Below are 17,049 nucleotides of genomic sequence, written 5' to 3'. Positions count from 1 at the left end.
AGGATTTTTATTTGTATGATTTTCTGAATGTATAGACAAAACATGGCATATATATGAAGTTTGGGGGGGCTCTTATTTTGGAATACAACATCAGAATGTCCTGAAACTGTGTAGTTGACACCGTGACAAGGTGTACTATCCACCTGAGGTGAATTTGGTTTGTGGAAACTAGGACTTTTATTTTTATGATTTTCTGAACGTGTAGTCAAAACAGCGCATAGATATGAAGTTTGGGGGGCTCTTATTTTGGAATGCAACATCAGAATGTCTTGAAACGGTGCAGTTGACACTGTGAGAAGGTGTCCTCTCCAGCTGAGTTGAAATTGGTCCGTGGAAACTAGGATTTTATTTTTTATGAATTTCTGAAAATATGAGCAAAACTGCAGAAACATGAGTTTTGGGGGGCTCTTATTTTGGAATGCAACATCAGAGTGTCTTGAAACGGTGCAGTTGACACTCTGAGAAGGTGTCCTCTCCAGCTGAGTTGAAATTGGTCTGTGGAAACTAGGATTTTATTTTTTATGAATTTCTGAAAATATGAGCAAAACTGCAGAAACATGAGTTTTGGAGGGCTCTTATTTTGGAATACCACATCAGAATGTCCTGAAACGATGCAGTTGACACTGTGAGAATGTGTCCTCTCCAGCTGAGGTGAAATTAGTCTGTGGAAACTAGGATTTTATTTTTTATGAATTTCTGAAAATATGAGCAAAACAGCAGAAACATGAGTTTTGGGGGGCTCTTATTTTGGAATGCCACATCAGAATGTCCTGAAACGGTGCAGTTGACACTGTGAGAAGGAGTCCTCTCCAGCTGAGGTTAAATTGGTCTGTGGAAACTAGGATTTTATTTTTTATGAATTTCTGAAAATATGAAAATTTGAGCAAAACAGCAGAAACATGAGATTTGGGGGGGGCTCTTATTTTGGAATGCAACATCAGAATGTCTTGAAACGGTGCACTTGACACTATGAGAATGTGTCCTCTTCAGCTGAGGTGAAATTGGTCTGTGGAAACTAGGATTTTATTTTTTATGAATTTCTGAAAATATGAGCAAAACAGCAGAAACATGAGTTTTGGGGGGCTCTTATTTTGGAATGCAACATCAGAATATCCTGAAACGGTGCAGTTGACACTGTGAGAATGTGTCCTCTCCACCTGAGGTGAAATTAGTCTGTGGAAACTAGGATTTTATTTTTTATGAATTTCTGAAAATATGAACAAAACAGCAGAAACATGAGTTTTGGGGGGCTCTTATTTTGGAATGCAACATCAGAATGTCCTGAAACGATGCAGTTGACACTGTGAGAATGTGTCCTCTCCAGCTGAGGTGAAATTAGTCTGTGGAAACTAGGATTTTATTTTTTATGAATTTCTGAAAATATGAGCAAAACAGCAGAAACGTGAGTTTTGGGGGGCTCTTATTTTGGAATGCAACATCGGAATGTCCTGAAACGGTGCAGTTGACACTGTGAGAATGTGTCCTCTCCAGCTGAGGTGAAATTAGTCTGTGGAAACTAGGATTTTATTTTTTATGAATTTCTGAAAATATCAGCAAAACTGCAGAAACGTGAGTTTTGGGGGGCTCTTATTTTGGAATGCAACATCAGAATGTCCTGAAACGGTGCAGTTGACACTGTGAGAATGTGTCCTCTCCAGCTGAGGTGAAATTAGTCTGTGGAAACTAGGATTTTATTATTTATGAATTTCTGAAAATATCAGCAAAACTGCAGAAACATGAGTTTTGGGGGGGCTCTTATTTTGGAATGGCACATCAGAATGTCCTGAAACGGTGCAGTTGACACTGTGACAAGGTGTCCTCTCCAGCTGAGGTGAAATTAGTCTGTGGAAACTAGGATTTTATTTTTTATGAATTTCTGAAAATATGAGCAAAACAGCAAAAACATGAGTTTTGAGGGGCTCTTATTTTGGAATGCAACATCAGAATGTCCTGAAACGATGCAGTTGACACTGTGAGAATGTGTCCTCTCCAGCTGAGGTGAAATTAGTCTGTGGAAACTAGGATTTTATTTTTTATGAATTTCTGAAAATATGAGAAAAACAGCAGAAACGTGAGTTTTGGGGGGCTCTTATTTTGGAATGCAACATCAGAATGTCCTGAAACGGTGCAGTTGACACTGTGAGAATGTGTCCTCTCCAGCTGAGGTGAAATTAGTCTGTGGAAACTAGGATTTTATTTTTTATGAATTTCTGAAAATATCAGCAAAACTGCAGAAACGTGAGTTTTGGGGGGCTCTTATTTTGGAATGCAACATCAGAATGTCCTGAAACGGTGCAGTTGACACTGTGAGAATGTGTCCTCTCCAGCTGAGGTGAAATTAGTCTGTGGAAACTAGGATTTTATTTTTTATGAATTTCTGAAAATATCAGCAAAACTGCAGAAACGTGAGTTTTGGGGGGCTCTTATTTTGGAATGCAACATCAGAATGTCCTGAAACGGTGCAGTTGACACTGTGAGAATGTGTCCTCTCCAGCTGAGGTGAAATTAGTCTGTGGAAACTAGGATTTTATTTTTTATGAATTTCTGAAAATATCAGCAAAACTGCAGAAACATGAGTTTTGGGGGGGCTCTTATTTTGGAATGGCACATCAGAATGTCCTGAAACGGTGCAGTTGACACTGTGACAAGGTGTCCTCTCCAGCTGAGGTGAAATTAGTCTGTGGAAACTAGGATTTTATTTTTTATGAATTTCTGAAAATATGAGCAAAACAGCAGAAACATGAGTTTTGAGGGGCTCTTATTTTGGAATGCAACATCAGAATGTCCTGAAACGATGCAGTTGACACTGTGAGAATGTGTCCTCTCCAGCTGAGGTGAAATTAGTCTGTGGAAACTAGGATTTTATTTTTTATGAATTTCTGAAAATATGAGCAAAACAGCAGAAACGTGAGTTTTGGGGGGCTCTTATTTTGGAATGCAACATCAGAATGTCCTGAAACGGAGCAGTTGACACTGTGAGAATGTGTCCTCTCCAGCTGAGGTAAAATTAGTCTGTGGAAACTAGGATTTTATTTTTTATGAATTTCTGAAAATATCAGCAAAACTGCAGAAACGTGAGTTTTGGGGGGCTCTTATTTTGGAATGCAACATCAGAATGTCCTGAAACGGTGCAGTTGACACTGTGAGAATGTGTCCTCTCCAGCTGAGGTGAAATTAGTCTGTGGAAACTAGGATTTTATTTTTTATGAATTTCTGAAAATATCAGCAAAACTGCAGAAACATGAGTTTTGGGGGGGGCTCTTATTTTGGAATGGCACATCAGAATGTCCTGAAACGGTGCAGTTGACACTGTGACAAGGTGTCCTCTCCAGCTGAGGTGAAATTAGTCTGTGGAAACTAGGATTTTATTTTTTATGAATTTCTGAAAATATGAGCAAAACAGCAGAAACATGAGTTTTGGGGGGCTCTTATTTTGGAATGCAACATCAGAATGTCTTGAAACGGTGCAGTTGACACTGTGAGAATGTGTCCTCTCCACCTGAGGTGAAATTGGTCCGTGGAAACTAGGATTTTATTTTTTATTAATTTCTGAAAATATGAGCAAAACAGCAGAAACATGAGTTTTGAGGGGCTCTTATTTTGGAATGCAACATCAGAATGTCTTGAAACGGTGCAGTTGACACTGTGACAAGGTGTCCTCTCCAGCTGAGGTGAAATTAGTCTGTGGAAACTAGGATTTTATTTTTTATGAATTTCTGAAAATATGAGCAAAACAGCAGAAACATGAGTTTTGGGGGGCTCTTATTGTGGAATGCAACATCAGAATGTCTTGAAACGGTGCAGTTGACACTGTGAGAATGTGTCCTCTTCAGCTGAGGTGAAATTGGTCTGTGGAAACTAGGATTTTATTTTTTATGAATTTCTGAAAATATGAACAAAACAGCACAAACATAAGGTTTTTTTTTTTTGAGGGGGGGGGGGGGGGTGCTCTTATTTTGGAATCCAACATCAGAATATCCTGCTGAAACGGTGCCGTTAACACTGTGATAAGGTGTCCTCTCCACACGAGGTAAAATAGGTCTGTGAAATGTATTCAGTTTCACAATGTATGGACAAAACAGCGTATGAGTGTTGGAGGGCTTTAATTTTGGAATTCAGCAGCATACAATGTCAGGCTTTGAGGTTTACTATCATTTTCAGGTGAAATTGAGCTGTGAAATATTTATTGACTGACTGACTGACTGAATAAATGAATGAATGTGAAATCACGTTCAGATCGGTTCACAGACAGTCTTACCGTAATACCAAGTGTATGCGCGGACCGCGAAATATAGGGGCGGCTAGATTGACCGCTCATTTCTGGGTGGCGGCTGGCTTGACCGCAGTAAAACACAGGTAATACTGACTGGAAAACAGGCAAATAGTCCACATGAACACAAAAGAGCAAATAATGACATCCAGGCATCTTCGATCAAACACCATGAAAGCAAACAATGACTAACAAAACATGGCTGAATCACAAAGATGAGTAACTACAGGTGTGGCTGACGATGGTGAGCAAAGGAACTAACAAGGTTATCAAAGAAACAGAAACCAAACACAGGAAGGAAAAACAGACAATGGAAACTTCGAATACATTTCAACATAAAAGTCCTTATAAAACACAGAACCGGGATTGTGACAGCATCCCACCTGCCGTTAAATTATTTTTATAAATTCCTCGACATGATGGCAAGTAATTGCATCAGCTGTTGTGGGAATGTTACACATTGGTTCAAGTGTTGCAGTCTTAAAGGGATTGTTTTCCCAAAAATGAGAATTCTGTCATTTACTGACCCTCGTGTTGTTCCAAACCCACAAGACTTCATTCATCTCCGGAACACAAAAAGCCTGAATTAAATCTTCATCATATAAAGGGTCTGTACGGAAAATTTAGACTAAACCGATCGATTTATATGGATTAGTTTTATGATCTCTTTATGAATGTTTTGAAGCATCAAAGTGTCAGTTGTGTAGCTGTCAGATGAAAGCTCTCAGATTTCTTTTAAATATCTTTATTTGTGTTCTGAAGATGAATGAAATTCATACGGGTTTGGAACGACATGAGGGTGAGTAAATGATGACAGAATTTATTTTTGGAGTGAACTGACCCTTTAAACTTCACCAAATGATTTTTTTTTATTTATTTATTTATTTTTTGCAGTTGCTTTGGATACATACACAAACTAGATACTGTCCATATATGCTTATTTTTAGACTACTTATAGACAGCACTTGGTTATTCCAAGAAGAACTGCAAGGCTGCCCCCTGCTGACCACAGCACAGTTTCATCAACAATATTTTTGGACAAAAATCTGCCACAATCACACGGAAATGTCTGAAATTGGCTGACAATATATTTTTCTGTGCATGTACATGATTGACCTCTTTATTAACATACAGTACCACTGATGGAGGTAAATTAATATTCCTTTTCACAGATAAATGTTTTCTGTGTTTTACAAGCATCATCATACCAAGAGCCATTGCTTTTTCCCAGATAACAATTCTCTCCAGACGGATCATTTGTTCTCAGGTTATTAGGTTGTTTTGGATCCCCGGTGAACCAGAACCTTTAAGAGACAATCAAGCAATAATGCATTTTCAGAAATATTTTTAGAAAACAGCTGTAATATTAGTACATTGATTAACATTACTAGACATGAAGCAGAGTTCTTACTGTACTCCAGTGTCTTTGAGAGTTTGGTTATTCACCCAAACCCAGTGTCCTTCAGTGTCCAGATCATTGAGACCAATCCAGTGCGACACATTAAATTTAGAGACCAGAAAATCCTAATGGAGAAAATGTACATAAGTAATAGTGTAAAATAATTGATTTTGGTATATGTGAAGGTAAATTAAAAGGTAAATAGAAACATTTTAAAAAACTTTTAGTTTTATCTGTGTGATTAAAACTTATTAATTCCTGATTGATCTGACTTGCCTGTTCTGATTGGCTGGTTATGGTGACCAGACCGGCTCCTTTAGAAACACAGACATCTCGACTGCTCCACCAGTTCAGTTTATTAGAGCCTGAAAAATACAGCTTTCCACGACAAGCTATCCAGCCATCCACAGAGAGATTACAATACTGAGCTGTGAGTGATGAATAAAGTGTGATTAAACCTTCCATTATTTAGATCATAAACTTCATCAAACTGGATCCATATGCAAAAATATTCACACTTAGAATAAGCTTGTAAAGTGACACTCACCATCATAAAAGGACAGCCATTCTCTGAGTGTGTTGTATCTGGCTGTAAGATCATTAATACTTGCCTAATAAAACAGCTTGCTGAAAAGTATGATTTTACAAATAAAAAGTTACTAAAAATTGTTCTACACTGAGGTTCAGTAGAAGTACTTCCAGTAACTCAATGCTCTCTGAGCAGATCAAATATCTAGTATCAGTTTTACTCACAAAGCCTCCAGAAAGTGCAGAGACCTCAGAGAGCAAGAACCAGAGAGAAACCCAGAAGAGCCAGAAGAACTTTAGTCCACTTAGGAGGAGTGACTTCTCTCTCTTGCTCTTCAGTGAAGAAACCCGGGGTCAGAAATTTAAAGAGATAAAGAAATATGAGAAAATGTTTTATATTTATTTCTGAAACCTTGAATCAGTCCAGCACTGCTGTCTGGAGCTATTCCTGAAATTACAGATGACTCCTGAGAAGAGTTTAAAGTTTCAGTTAAAATCTCTTTTCATTATAGTTGACTCGTCTGAATGTTTGCCAGTGTGATTATTGTGATTATTATTACTCAAAGAATATGAGAAAATGTAAGAGAAAATGTGGATATCTGTATCTGTATATCTGTATATTGTATATCTGACTCAAAAAAGGTTTTGTGTGACAAACAGGATTGTGTGACAGCTTTATATCATGACACATGAGGAAAAAATCACTGATGCTTAAAAGGCTTCACAGCATTTTGATAACTTAAAGTTTTGTGAATATTACTTTTAATGCAGTGCATATTTGTGAATGTAAAGCATCTGCAAAGTTTTAAAGATCAAAGTGCACAACAAAATAAAGTTAACCTTTAAAATAGCTGAATATGAAGACTTTAAACACTTTAGTCTGCTCACTGGAAGTCAAATGGTACACCACACCAGTTCACACATCACGGTTACTTTAGGCCAGAGGTGCAAAACTAAAGTCCTGGAGCGCCGCAGTCCCAAGGCTTTAGTTCCAGCCTGGCTTCAACACACGCAGGTGTGGTTTCACAAACAGGGCTTAGATTAGGCCAGGGTGAGGCCTTAGTTCAATTTGGATATTTAAGAAGCTTTTATAAACATGCCTTAGAAAAATAAAAACATTATGTGCATCTTGAGACAAAACAATGGCACTTGCATTTTTTAAGAGATGTCGGTGCAAGTTGCTTTCAGTTAAAACAGCTCAAACATTCATTTAAGTCTACTTAAACCTTGTCTGTGAAACCTGTGAAAGCATTGAAAAAAAGGGAAATGAAAGAGGAGAATATGGATGCGGTCATGGCCAGAGAAAAGAGGTGAACTTGGCATGCCAATTATGTAAATGGCTATTTAAGTTTAAGCCTCATGTCAAATTGACACCATGCAGTAAATGTAGGTCGTAGCAATAAACACGCTGTGAGATGATTTGCTATTTGTAGGCTAATTAATTGCAAATGTAAATTCATTAGTTTATAGGTTTGTTATTTATATACGATTTGCAGGCAGATGTTGTGGTTGAGGAGTCTGTCATCTACTTTTTTGTGATTTTTCCCTCCCAGAGCAACACCCCATAAGCACCACCACACTCACTAATGCATATAGTATGCATCTAATCTAAGCGACATCATTGAGAGCATTCTGAAACAATGCTTATGTGTGTGTTATCAACATGTCAATTTATTATAAGCAACACAATACTAACAGCCAATGACATTTACAGCTGGAGAGACTTGACTGATTTTCTACTGTTTAGTGTCAACCACCATCTAACTCAGCCAGTAAAGATCTACATTTAGCCTTATAAGAATATGGTCCCTGGATCATAGGTTTTGTCAGCTGGTAATTTTCAACGCACATTTAAGAGTGCGAGTTGCAACTATTATTAACAAATGAAAAGATGAAGCTTATCAGTATGTCACAATATCACCCTGTTTGGACTCTGTTTTGCACCATTTCCTGCCAGTCTGTCATCATAGTTATGCATTTCGATTCCAACCTATCGGTTATTTTGGATATACTATATATCAGGTCGGTCAGGTGTTCCTATCCACATTCCTGGAGCCCACCCAACACTGCATGTTTTCCATGTCTCCTTAATCAAGCACACCTGATTCAGATCATCAGCTCATTAGTAGAGACTCCAAGACCAGAAATGGGTGTGTCAGACAAAGCAGAGATACAACATATATACCCTGCGTTCCATTCGGAAGGGCTCATCCCTATGCCCTTATCCCTTCAGAGGGTTTACCCTCCGGAGTGAGAGCTTCGAAGGGATGAAGGGTGTAGGGGTAAAAAAACTGTTCTTCTGGAACGCACTTCAGCGTCATCTTAACGAGACAATCAAGGAGGATAAATTGTGCAAGCTGCGCCTTTTGTTTAACGTTATTATTTACTTATTTATTTTAGGTTTACCGCATGTAGGCTATATTGTATCTATGTATTTGAAACATTTGAATGGACTGATAAATGATTGCTAATTTTTTTTTTGAAGTATAGTGTCATTTTGACCATAATAATGTACCAAATCTAACTTGTATAAATATTACAGAAAAATATTATACATACCTTTATAGTTAAAATCGAACTCCTAACCTCCTGTACCCATTCTGTGGCGTCAAACAACTTCCCTGTGCAAAGGATCATGGGGGCCCGAAGTGTCCATCAGTTGTTACCTTCGAAATCCTTCATTCCGAAGGGCCCTTTGAAGTGGCCAGTTTTGAGCACTTTGGTTTGGAACAACCCTCCAATATGGCGGCCATGATTATTTTCACTCCGAAGTGCCCTTCGGAGGGCGATATATCCCGTTTGGAACGCACCGATAGTGTTGGGGGGCCTCCAGGAATGTGGTTGGGCACCACTGAAGTAGGCTACAGTACGAGGCAAATTTTCTCAAGAAAAAAAAACAATCAAATAATGCTGTATTTAGCTGTATTTAGCTCAAGAACAATGCGTAGAGAGCTTCATGGAATGGCCGCGCAGCTGCATCCAAGCCTTACATCATTTTGTTACAACATTTTGTTCTGTGTATGTGTAAGGGTGGAACTCATACAGCGGTTCAGACTGTAAGGTTTGCCGAGCGACTAAAGAAACTTTATCAGTAAGATGTTAGACAACTGTACATTTCTTGTCTATTACCACCCACTGCAACTTATACCAATGACGGAAATAAGCGCAGTTATAATAGCAAAATATGAGGGAGAGCCTTGCTATAGTGTGACAATATTGTATTGCAATAGGGAGCACATTATTGTTACCAAATCAGAACTAGTTAACACATCATTTGTAATTGAAAGGTTTAATGACAATATCTGGTTATGGTTACACTTAAAATAATTACAAAATAGATGTACGAGATGATAAAATCATATACCAAAAATCGTACACAGCATGTATGAAAAAGTTACCTGAGAGAGAGAAAGAGAAAGAGAGACAGAGACAGAGAGGGAGAGGGCCAGAGAGTGCCAAAGGAAAAGCCAAAAACCCAAGAAAAAGAGAGACAGAGCAACAGTTACAATTCTTACAGTCCCTCCTTGGCACCGTTGGCCACACTCATGTGTCAAAAGGTGGCACAGTCCATGAAGACATGCTTTCTGTTGTGTGTAGATGTCAACTTCAGACTTCTTGTCCAGACTTGTTGCAATAGCAGTCGGTCAGTCTTCAGTCTTTGTTCTCCTTTCAGTCCTGCATGAGAAGTTCCATCAAATGGTGTTGCACCATTCATAGATATGCAAATCATTCATCAAACTCTTCACACCTCCACAGGAATCAGGCACTGATGATGGTAGAACTTAGTTGTCCTTCCTTTGAGACAAGACACAGGATTTGCACTTTGGCAGCAGGGATCCTGTGATTTAAAGAACATATAGCACAACAAGCAGCAAAAGCATACATATGGCATTTTTCATTGGTCAGAGGTTTGATGTGGTCAGATTAAATTTGTCTCTGGCAATAAGTCCTTAAATTGATGTACTTGATAAATTGGTCAAGGCGAGAATAAAAGAAGATCTTAGAAGCTCTTACATTGTTTTTGGAAACACTGAAATAAATTGCATAATAACAAAACAACAAATGTTGGTTTTAAACACCCCATTTCATGAAGAGTATCAGCAAAATATTCAGTGTAACCAAATACAGAGATTCAGTTGGATCGATGTCCAAAAACATTGTTACAATTCAAATGGACAAAATACAAAGAAACAAATCAAATAAGCTTCAGAATTGTTTCAAATGCATTAATAATAATACAAATTTTGTGCTTAAGTAAGAATGAGAAATACTAAAATACATTTTGATATTTAATTTGGTGAGACCAATAACTAAGTGGTTTATTAAATCCAAAGCAAAAACAACAACAACTGGATGTATTTCACAGTTATAGTGCAGTCTAAAAAAAAACATTATATACATACATTTTGTGAGGTAGATGTAGATTTGACTTTGTGTGAAGATCAAATCTATGTGGCTGCATTTAGCTGTGGCTATGTGTAAATTCAATCATGCTCCAAACAAAGGTGAACAATTGTGATGCAAATTTGGTCCTGTTATAACAGGGAGCCAGCTTGAAACTATGAGTATGAGGTGTGATCTGGCTTAAAATCCTTCAACACCAATGTTTTTGTTAAAGAGCATGATAAAGTGCAAAGTTCAGAGTTACTGAGTCCTGTTGTGAGGAAAGCATTTTCATGGTTAATGCAACTGTGAATCACATTGTAGCCACATGGCAATTCTGTGCTCCTGTACATGGTTTTACTCTAGCTGTATGGAAAATAGCTGAGTTTTCCATTTAGGAGGCAAACAAATTCAATATATAGTCACACATGCAACTAGAAATTGCTATACAATTCCAGTACTACACTTATTATTCCAATTTACACAAGATACATGGCCAAGAATGCATAACCATCTACAACCTTTAACCTAAGTGTTACAGTAATGCAATCATGTGTTTTAAAGAATAAACCCAGCTAGTCTGTGTACATATAGTATCACAAACAACTTTAATGTGTTCTATGTGCACAATGTGTTTAGCACAATCACAGATTTGAAAATACAAACAGGATCATTGCTATTGGGCTGCTAATCCACTAGCAAGTGAAGTCAACAGTTGGAGGCCTTGCATGAACAATGCAGTTAACTCACTTAGAGTTTTTCCTGCAAATGAGCGTTTATCTTTGCTCTTAGAATGTGGTTTCCTATTTTTCAGAAAATAAGGCCGAGGTCTACCCAGTGACCAGCATTTTTCCTCTGTATGGCCTATTTTCTGACAGGAACTGCAAAACCTGTTCTCTTTGCCACAGGGTTGTTTGACTCTCTAATGCTTGAACGACATGCGTTTTGGTACATGACTCTGCGCTATTCTGGTGCTGCATCACCTTAAGAACTGAAATAGGCACACTTTCTTGAGCAGTGGCCTCTGAACAAAACATTCCAGATTCAATAGAGCAATTCACTTCATCTAAGAAGTGAACATGTTTTTTAGACCCATTGCTGTTAAGCGTTACGGGAGATTTTTGAGCATTTAGCTTAGCCTTGATATCTGCAATGGTCTCCTTGTGTTTTTTACACTTTTCAGTCAGGTCTAACTGTTCCGCTAGTAAATTATCCAGCTGTGTTTGAAGATCCTGAATCTTTAACTCTGACTTTTCTGCATTTTTAGAATGTATTTCTTTACATTTAGCATCTATACTTAAAAATAAATGTGTGGTCACATCACGCAGCTGCGCACAACTTATGAAGTTTAAAGCCTCAATTATTTCACCACGTTTTGATTTTTTTTGGTGTTTGCCAATTATGTCCCACCATTTGAGCATTTCATCATCTGAACATTTAATCCCAATGTATTGTTTTTTGAGTTTGCACAAAGTAGGCTCCAGGCTTTTTTGCTCCATAATGCAAACAATACTTCACTCTTTTCAGAAATTTTCCCTTCCATCCCTGAGGAGATCTGAATATCATACCATTAAACAATTAAAACAGACTTACCCATTCTTTGGTGAGAAGGTCAGTTTTAATCCATTCACAAATTCAACTATGAAAAAATGTCCTCATTCTGACGACCGATCGAAGTAGATTTCAGAAAACTCACTGCAAGGGATCCCAGGTTTCGGCACCATTTGTAAGGGTGGAACTCATACAGCGGTTCAGACTGTAAGGTTTGCCGAGCTACTAAAGAAACTTTATCAGTAAGATGTTAGACAACTGTACTTTTCTTGTCTATTACCACCCACTGCAACTTATACCAACGACGGAAATAAGCGCAGTTATAATAGCAAAATATGTGGGAGAGCCTTGCTATAGTGTGACAATATTGTATTGCAATAGGGAGCACATTATTGTTACCAAATCAGAACTAGTTAGCACATCATTTGTAATTGAAAGGTTTAATGACAATATCTGGTTATGGTTACACTTAAAATAATTACAAAATAGATGTACGAGATGATAAAATCATATACCATTAATCGTACACAGCATGTATGAAAAAGTTACCTGAGAGAGAGAAAGAGAAAGAGAGACAGAGAGAGGGAGAGGGCCAGAGAGTGCCAAAGGAAAAGCCAAAAACCCAAGAAAAGAGCAGAGCATAAAAGAAGAGAGACAGAGCAACCGTTACAATCTTCTTTTATCTCTTCCTTGACCATGTGACCAAAACTCAAATGTGAGACATTCAAACTGACCAGTCAGAAGATTAAAACTTCCCCCACTGTACTAAAGGTGTGACCATTTGTTGACCCCCAATGTACATACATATTGGCCTACAGGGCTTGACCACTATCAGCACCTTTGTGCCTTCCAAATGGCCCTTGTAACGAGAGAGGGGGTTGAAACAGTAAAGCAAATGTCTTTGTTCATTTTAAAATATCTTTAGATATTTTCAATTCTTACAGTATGTATAACTGATAGAGGTATATTAATATTTCTTTTCACAGATATACTTCTTCTCTGTTTTACAAGAAGCATCAAACCAAGATTGAAAATTGCCATAATGATCTCCCAGACTAGCACAGTTCTCTCCAGACGGGTCCTGTACTCTCCAGTTATCAGGTTGCCTCGGCCTCTCATTGAACCAGAACCTTTCACACACAAACAAGCAATAATGCATTTGGTCTGTGGTAAACCAAGTAAAATGAAAATAATAATATATATATATTTTTTTTACAATAAGGTTTTACAATACACTAGATTATCACTCAAAAAGAAACAAAAATGTTCAAGCAACCAACTTTACAACTTGTGGACTATTGACATGGAATTACCATTTGAGATGGTTGGCTAAATAAACAAACAAATAAATAAGATCACACATGCAGAGTTCTTACTGTACTCCAGTGTCTTTGAGAGTTTGGTTGTTCACCCAAACCCAGTGTCCTTCAGTGTCCAGATCATTGAGACCAATCCAGTGCGTCACATTAACTTTAGAGACCAGAAAATCCTAATGGACACATAGGTGACAGTGTCAAATAATTGTTGGGTATAGGTCAAGATATAAAAACTTCTTTAAAATAAACTTTCATCTGTGTGATCAAAAATCACGTGAGCTGTAAGTTAAGTTAAGTTTTCATTACGCTTACATAAAGTATCAATTAATTCAGACTTGCCTGTTCTGATTTGCTGGTTATGGTGACCAGATCGGCTCCTTTAGAAAGACAGACATCTCGACTGCTCCACCAGTTCAGTTTATCAGAGCTGAAAAAATACAGCTTTCCATGACAAGCTATCCAGCCATCCACAGAGAGATGACAAGACTGAGCTGTGAGTGATGAATAATAGCAAATAAAAGTGTAATTAAACTCTATATTTGTTATTTGGATTAGATAGTCAAACTGGATCCATGTGCAAAAATATTCACACTTTATATCACACTAAGCTTGTAAACTGACACTCACCATCATAAAAGGACAGCCATTCTCTGAGTGTGTTGTATCTGGTTGTAAGATCATTAAAATCTTTTGACAGGGCTGATGGAAAGACAATTCAAATGTAAAAGAGAAACAAGAAGCCACTTAGAAAAAAAATGGACTCAAAAGCATGAGGCCATCTTTAAATGCTGAATTGGAAAAACATGTAATGAAAATGTCGAATAAAAGGCAATCAACATGTAGCAGAGGCTGTTCTCCAAGTTGGTTTTAAAGGGGTCATGAAAGCCCAAAACACTTGTTTTGAGATGTAAACAGATATGTATAGGCTGCACATCATTGAAAACACTAAAAGGTACTCATTAATGTTAGTCATAAGTGAAAATTTGTTATTTTTGCATTTTTTAGAGCAATTTCTGTCTTCCTGTCATGATCACCAGTTGGAGTGAACCCGGACTGTTCCTCACCCCATTTATGAACTGCATTTCCCATAACCCACTTCCCAGACTCATTACCTATTCACTGCACCCAGCTGTCTTGTGTTATGTTCATTAGTGTCTGTCTATTTATACTGAGTTTGTTCCTGCTTTTGTTATCGTGGTTTCATTTACGGTCACTGGTTTCTGTGTTTGTGTCTTTGTTTTCTGTTTGGACTGCTCTGTGGATTTTGACCCTTGCCTGTTAGTGAATTACATTTTGGATGACCCCATTAAAGCTGCACTTGGATCTTACATGTTTGTCTCTGTGCCTTACGTGACACTTCCGGTTTGAAAAGCTGAGTCGGAGCAACGTCACAAAATCTGACGTAATCGTGTACTTTCGGCCCAAGTATGGGCATGGTCGAACAGCTGACGTAGACTGTTTCGAGCGATTCTCGACATATATTCATGACATAAAGCTCATTTAATCCAATCACTGCGCTGTAGTATGCATAAGATTATAATTGCAGTATTATGCATGATAAAAGCATCACTTCTCTCTCCTCGGTCTCTTGTCATTCAGAGACATATCGTTGGTGTTCGTTTCCTCAGTGCTACAACTCAATGTGTTTTCCTGCGACACGACCAGAGCAGAGGTTTGCGTGCATGTGGATTGTTTTGCTGTAATCTACCAGCACAAATGGAAAATATGTTCGTGTGAGATCGCATTACAGCGGAGAATTCAAATGTCACAAAAGTGCGGCTCATTCACCTCTGCCTGCTCTAGCTGCGTTCAAACACGCGAGCCATATAGGCTATGTTTCCTTCAGCACATCAGCACGTGTTGTTTGTATTTTGCTCAAGATGCAGTCAGAAATGGAGTTTGAATATGAACACATGAAAAATATGATTGTTATGCTATACACGCAGAGCGCGCATATGATTGGTTTCAGCACAAAGCTTTGCGTTGTGTTTAACAACAGTAGCCATGTGGATCATAGCTCATACAGAATAAAATATCTGTGTTTAAAGTTTTAATTTCACACATTCTCCTGCACCAAACATTAACCAGCACAGTGTAGTTATGCACACATATTTCATCAAGTCTTCTTCAAATGAATTATATGTGCAAACTGGACACTGATGCAGTGGTGTAGCCTATCTGAACGCGATGACACGATTACTCTAATAGACAAAAGACTGATTTTGAGACTGCAGTGCTCGTAAACGTAATCAAAGTAGCCTATTATTAGCCCTATTAAATATTGTTTTGCATTTCTCCCTTGTGCTTGGGAGTTTGTTGTCATTTTCTCTGTGATCATATATTAACATTCATTATTCTGTATAATGAGTGTGTTGTATGTCTGTGCTTCATTGGTTGTTCTCTCCCCTCTTCTCCCCCTCTACACTCTCACTTTTCCAGAGCTTTACACGCCCATTTTAACAGACTTTTTTGAGCTTAGAGGTGTGAACAATCAGGGTAAACCCTGGGGTTTCATGACCCTTTAAATTTGTCAAGCTCTCTCGTCATAACTTGAAAAAAATGTGAACATTTATGATAGTTTTGTCACCTGTGCTGTTGATCTCTTGAGCTTCCAGTTGCTTTGAAACCATGATGTGCTGCTCATTCAGTGATTCGAAATCAGCAAGATTATGATTATCTGATTAAGACAAAACAATAGAAGCAGTATAGAGAATATATGTTTTTGAGGTAAGTCTTTATTATGCACTGAAATGATCTACAAAACCAGGTTTGAATAGAGTTTGTAAATTAGTGCTTTGGGCTAAATTAATTGCAGTTTAATATGTCCAACACTGAGGTCAAGTACAGTAACTCTGTCAGTGCACTCTGAACAGATCAAATATCTCGTATCAGTTTTACTCACAAAGCATCCAGAGAGTGCAGAGACCTCCGAGAGCAAGAACCAGAGAGAAACCCAGAAGAGCCAGAAGAACTTTAGCCCACTTAGGAGAAATGACCCCTCTCTCATGCTCTTCATTGGACATACCTGGGGTCAGAAATTTTATGAGATAAAGAAAATATGAGAATATTTTACATTTGAACCCTTGAATCAGTCCTGCATTGCTGTCTGACACTATTCCTGAAATTACAGTTCATTTCTACACAGTACATTTTCAACATAAGTGACAACTTCCCACAACCTAAATGTATTCTACTCTTGTCCAGACTTCTGAGAACATTACAAAGTTTCAGTCAAAATCTCTTTTCATCATAGTTGACTCTTGTCTGAATGTTTGCCACTGTGATTTTATTATGACCATTATTAGTGAAAAAATAAGAGAAAATGTGAAATGTAAAAGAAAATGTGGATATCTGCAATTGGAAATCTGACTCAAAAAAGGTTTTTGTGATAACTAGGCCTGAGTGACAGCTTTATATCATGACACGAGGTAAAAAAAAAAAAATCACTGTTGCTTAAAAGGCTTCACAGCATTTTGATAACTTAAAGTGCCCTTATTATGCTTTTGCAAATATTACTTTTAATGCAATGTGTAATATAGCTGTTTGTGAATGTAAAAAGTCTGCAAAGTTTTAAAGATCAAAGTGCATGATAAAGTTATTGT

General features: G+C 37.8%; 2 protein-coding genes across 2 annotated transcripts; both read right to left on the bottom strand.

Moving 5' to 3' along the window:
* Positions 1–5,423: 5,423 nt before the first annotated feature.
* LOC137037139 (CD209 antigen-like protein E) lies at positions 5,424–8,175 on the bottom strand. Its single transcript, XM_067410959.1, has 5 exons — positions 8,119–8,175; positions 6,217–6,280; positions 5,946–6,097; positions 5,682–5,794; positions 5,424–5,574 (listed from the first exon to the last, which is right to left on the bottom strand). The coding sequence occupies exons 1-5, from the start codon at positions 8,173–8,175 to the stop codon at positions 5,424–5,426; spliced, it is 537 nt and encodes a 178-aa protein (XP_067267060.1).
* Positions 8,176–13,098: 4,923 nt separating this feature from the next.
* On the bottom strand, positions 13,099–16,470 carry LOC137037138 (CD209 antigen-like protein E). Its single transcript, XM_067410958.1, has 6 exons — positions 16,350–16,470; positions 16,035–16,124; positions 14,075–14,146; positions 13,787–13,938; positions 13,508–13,620; positions 13,099–13,261 (listed from the first exon to the last, which is right to left on the bottom strand). Exons 1-6 carry the CDS (start codon positions 16,468–16,470, stop codon positions 13,099–13,101), a joined length of 711 nt encoding a protein of 236 aa, XP_067267059.1.
* Positions 16,471–17,049: the final 579 nt, after the last annotated feature.

The sequence above is a fragment of the Chanodichthys erythropterus genome, chromosome 15 (genome assembly GCF_024489055.1).
Source record: "Chanodichthys erythropterus isolate Z2021 chromosome 15, ASM2448905v1, whole genome shotgun sequence".
NCBI classification, from domain to species: domain Eukaryota; kingdom Metazoa; phylum Chordata; class Actinopteri; order Cypriniformes; family Xenocyprididae; genus Chanodichthys; species Chanodichthys erythropterus.
The sequence above is the reverse complement of the archived record's forward strand: the minus strand, read 5'-3'. Positions and strand labels throughout refer to the sequence as shown.

Excerpts from the sequence above, each read along its gene's own strand:
- LOC137037138 (XM_067410958.1), bottom strand. The coding sequence starts at position 16,470 with ATGTCCAATGAAGAGCATGAGAGAGGGGTCATTTCTCCTAAGTGGGCT. Across the intron at positions 13,939-14,074 it reads ATGGCTGTCCTTTTATGATG|CTCAGTCTTGTCATCTCTCT; the intron begins GTGAGTGTCAGT and ends CATCACTCACAG. Across the intron at positions 13,262-13,507 it reads CTCAAAGACACTGGAGTACA|GTTCTGGTTCAATGAGAGGC; the intron begins GTAAGAACTCTG and ends TGTGTGTGAAAG.
- LOC137037139 (XM_067410959.1), bottom strand. The coding sequence starts at position 8,175 with ATGCATAACTATGATGACAGACTGGCAGGAAATGGTGCAAAACAGAGT. Across the intron at positions 6,098-6,216 it reads ATGGCTGTCCTTTTATGATG|CTCAGTATTGTAATCTCTCT; the intron begins GTGAGTGTCACT and ends CATCACTCACAG. Across the intron at positions 5,575-5,681 it reads CTCAAAGACACTGGAGTACA|GTTCTGGTTCACCGGGGATC; the intron begins GTAAGAACTCTG and ends TGTCTCTTAAAG.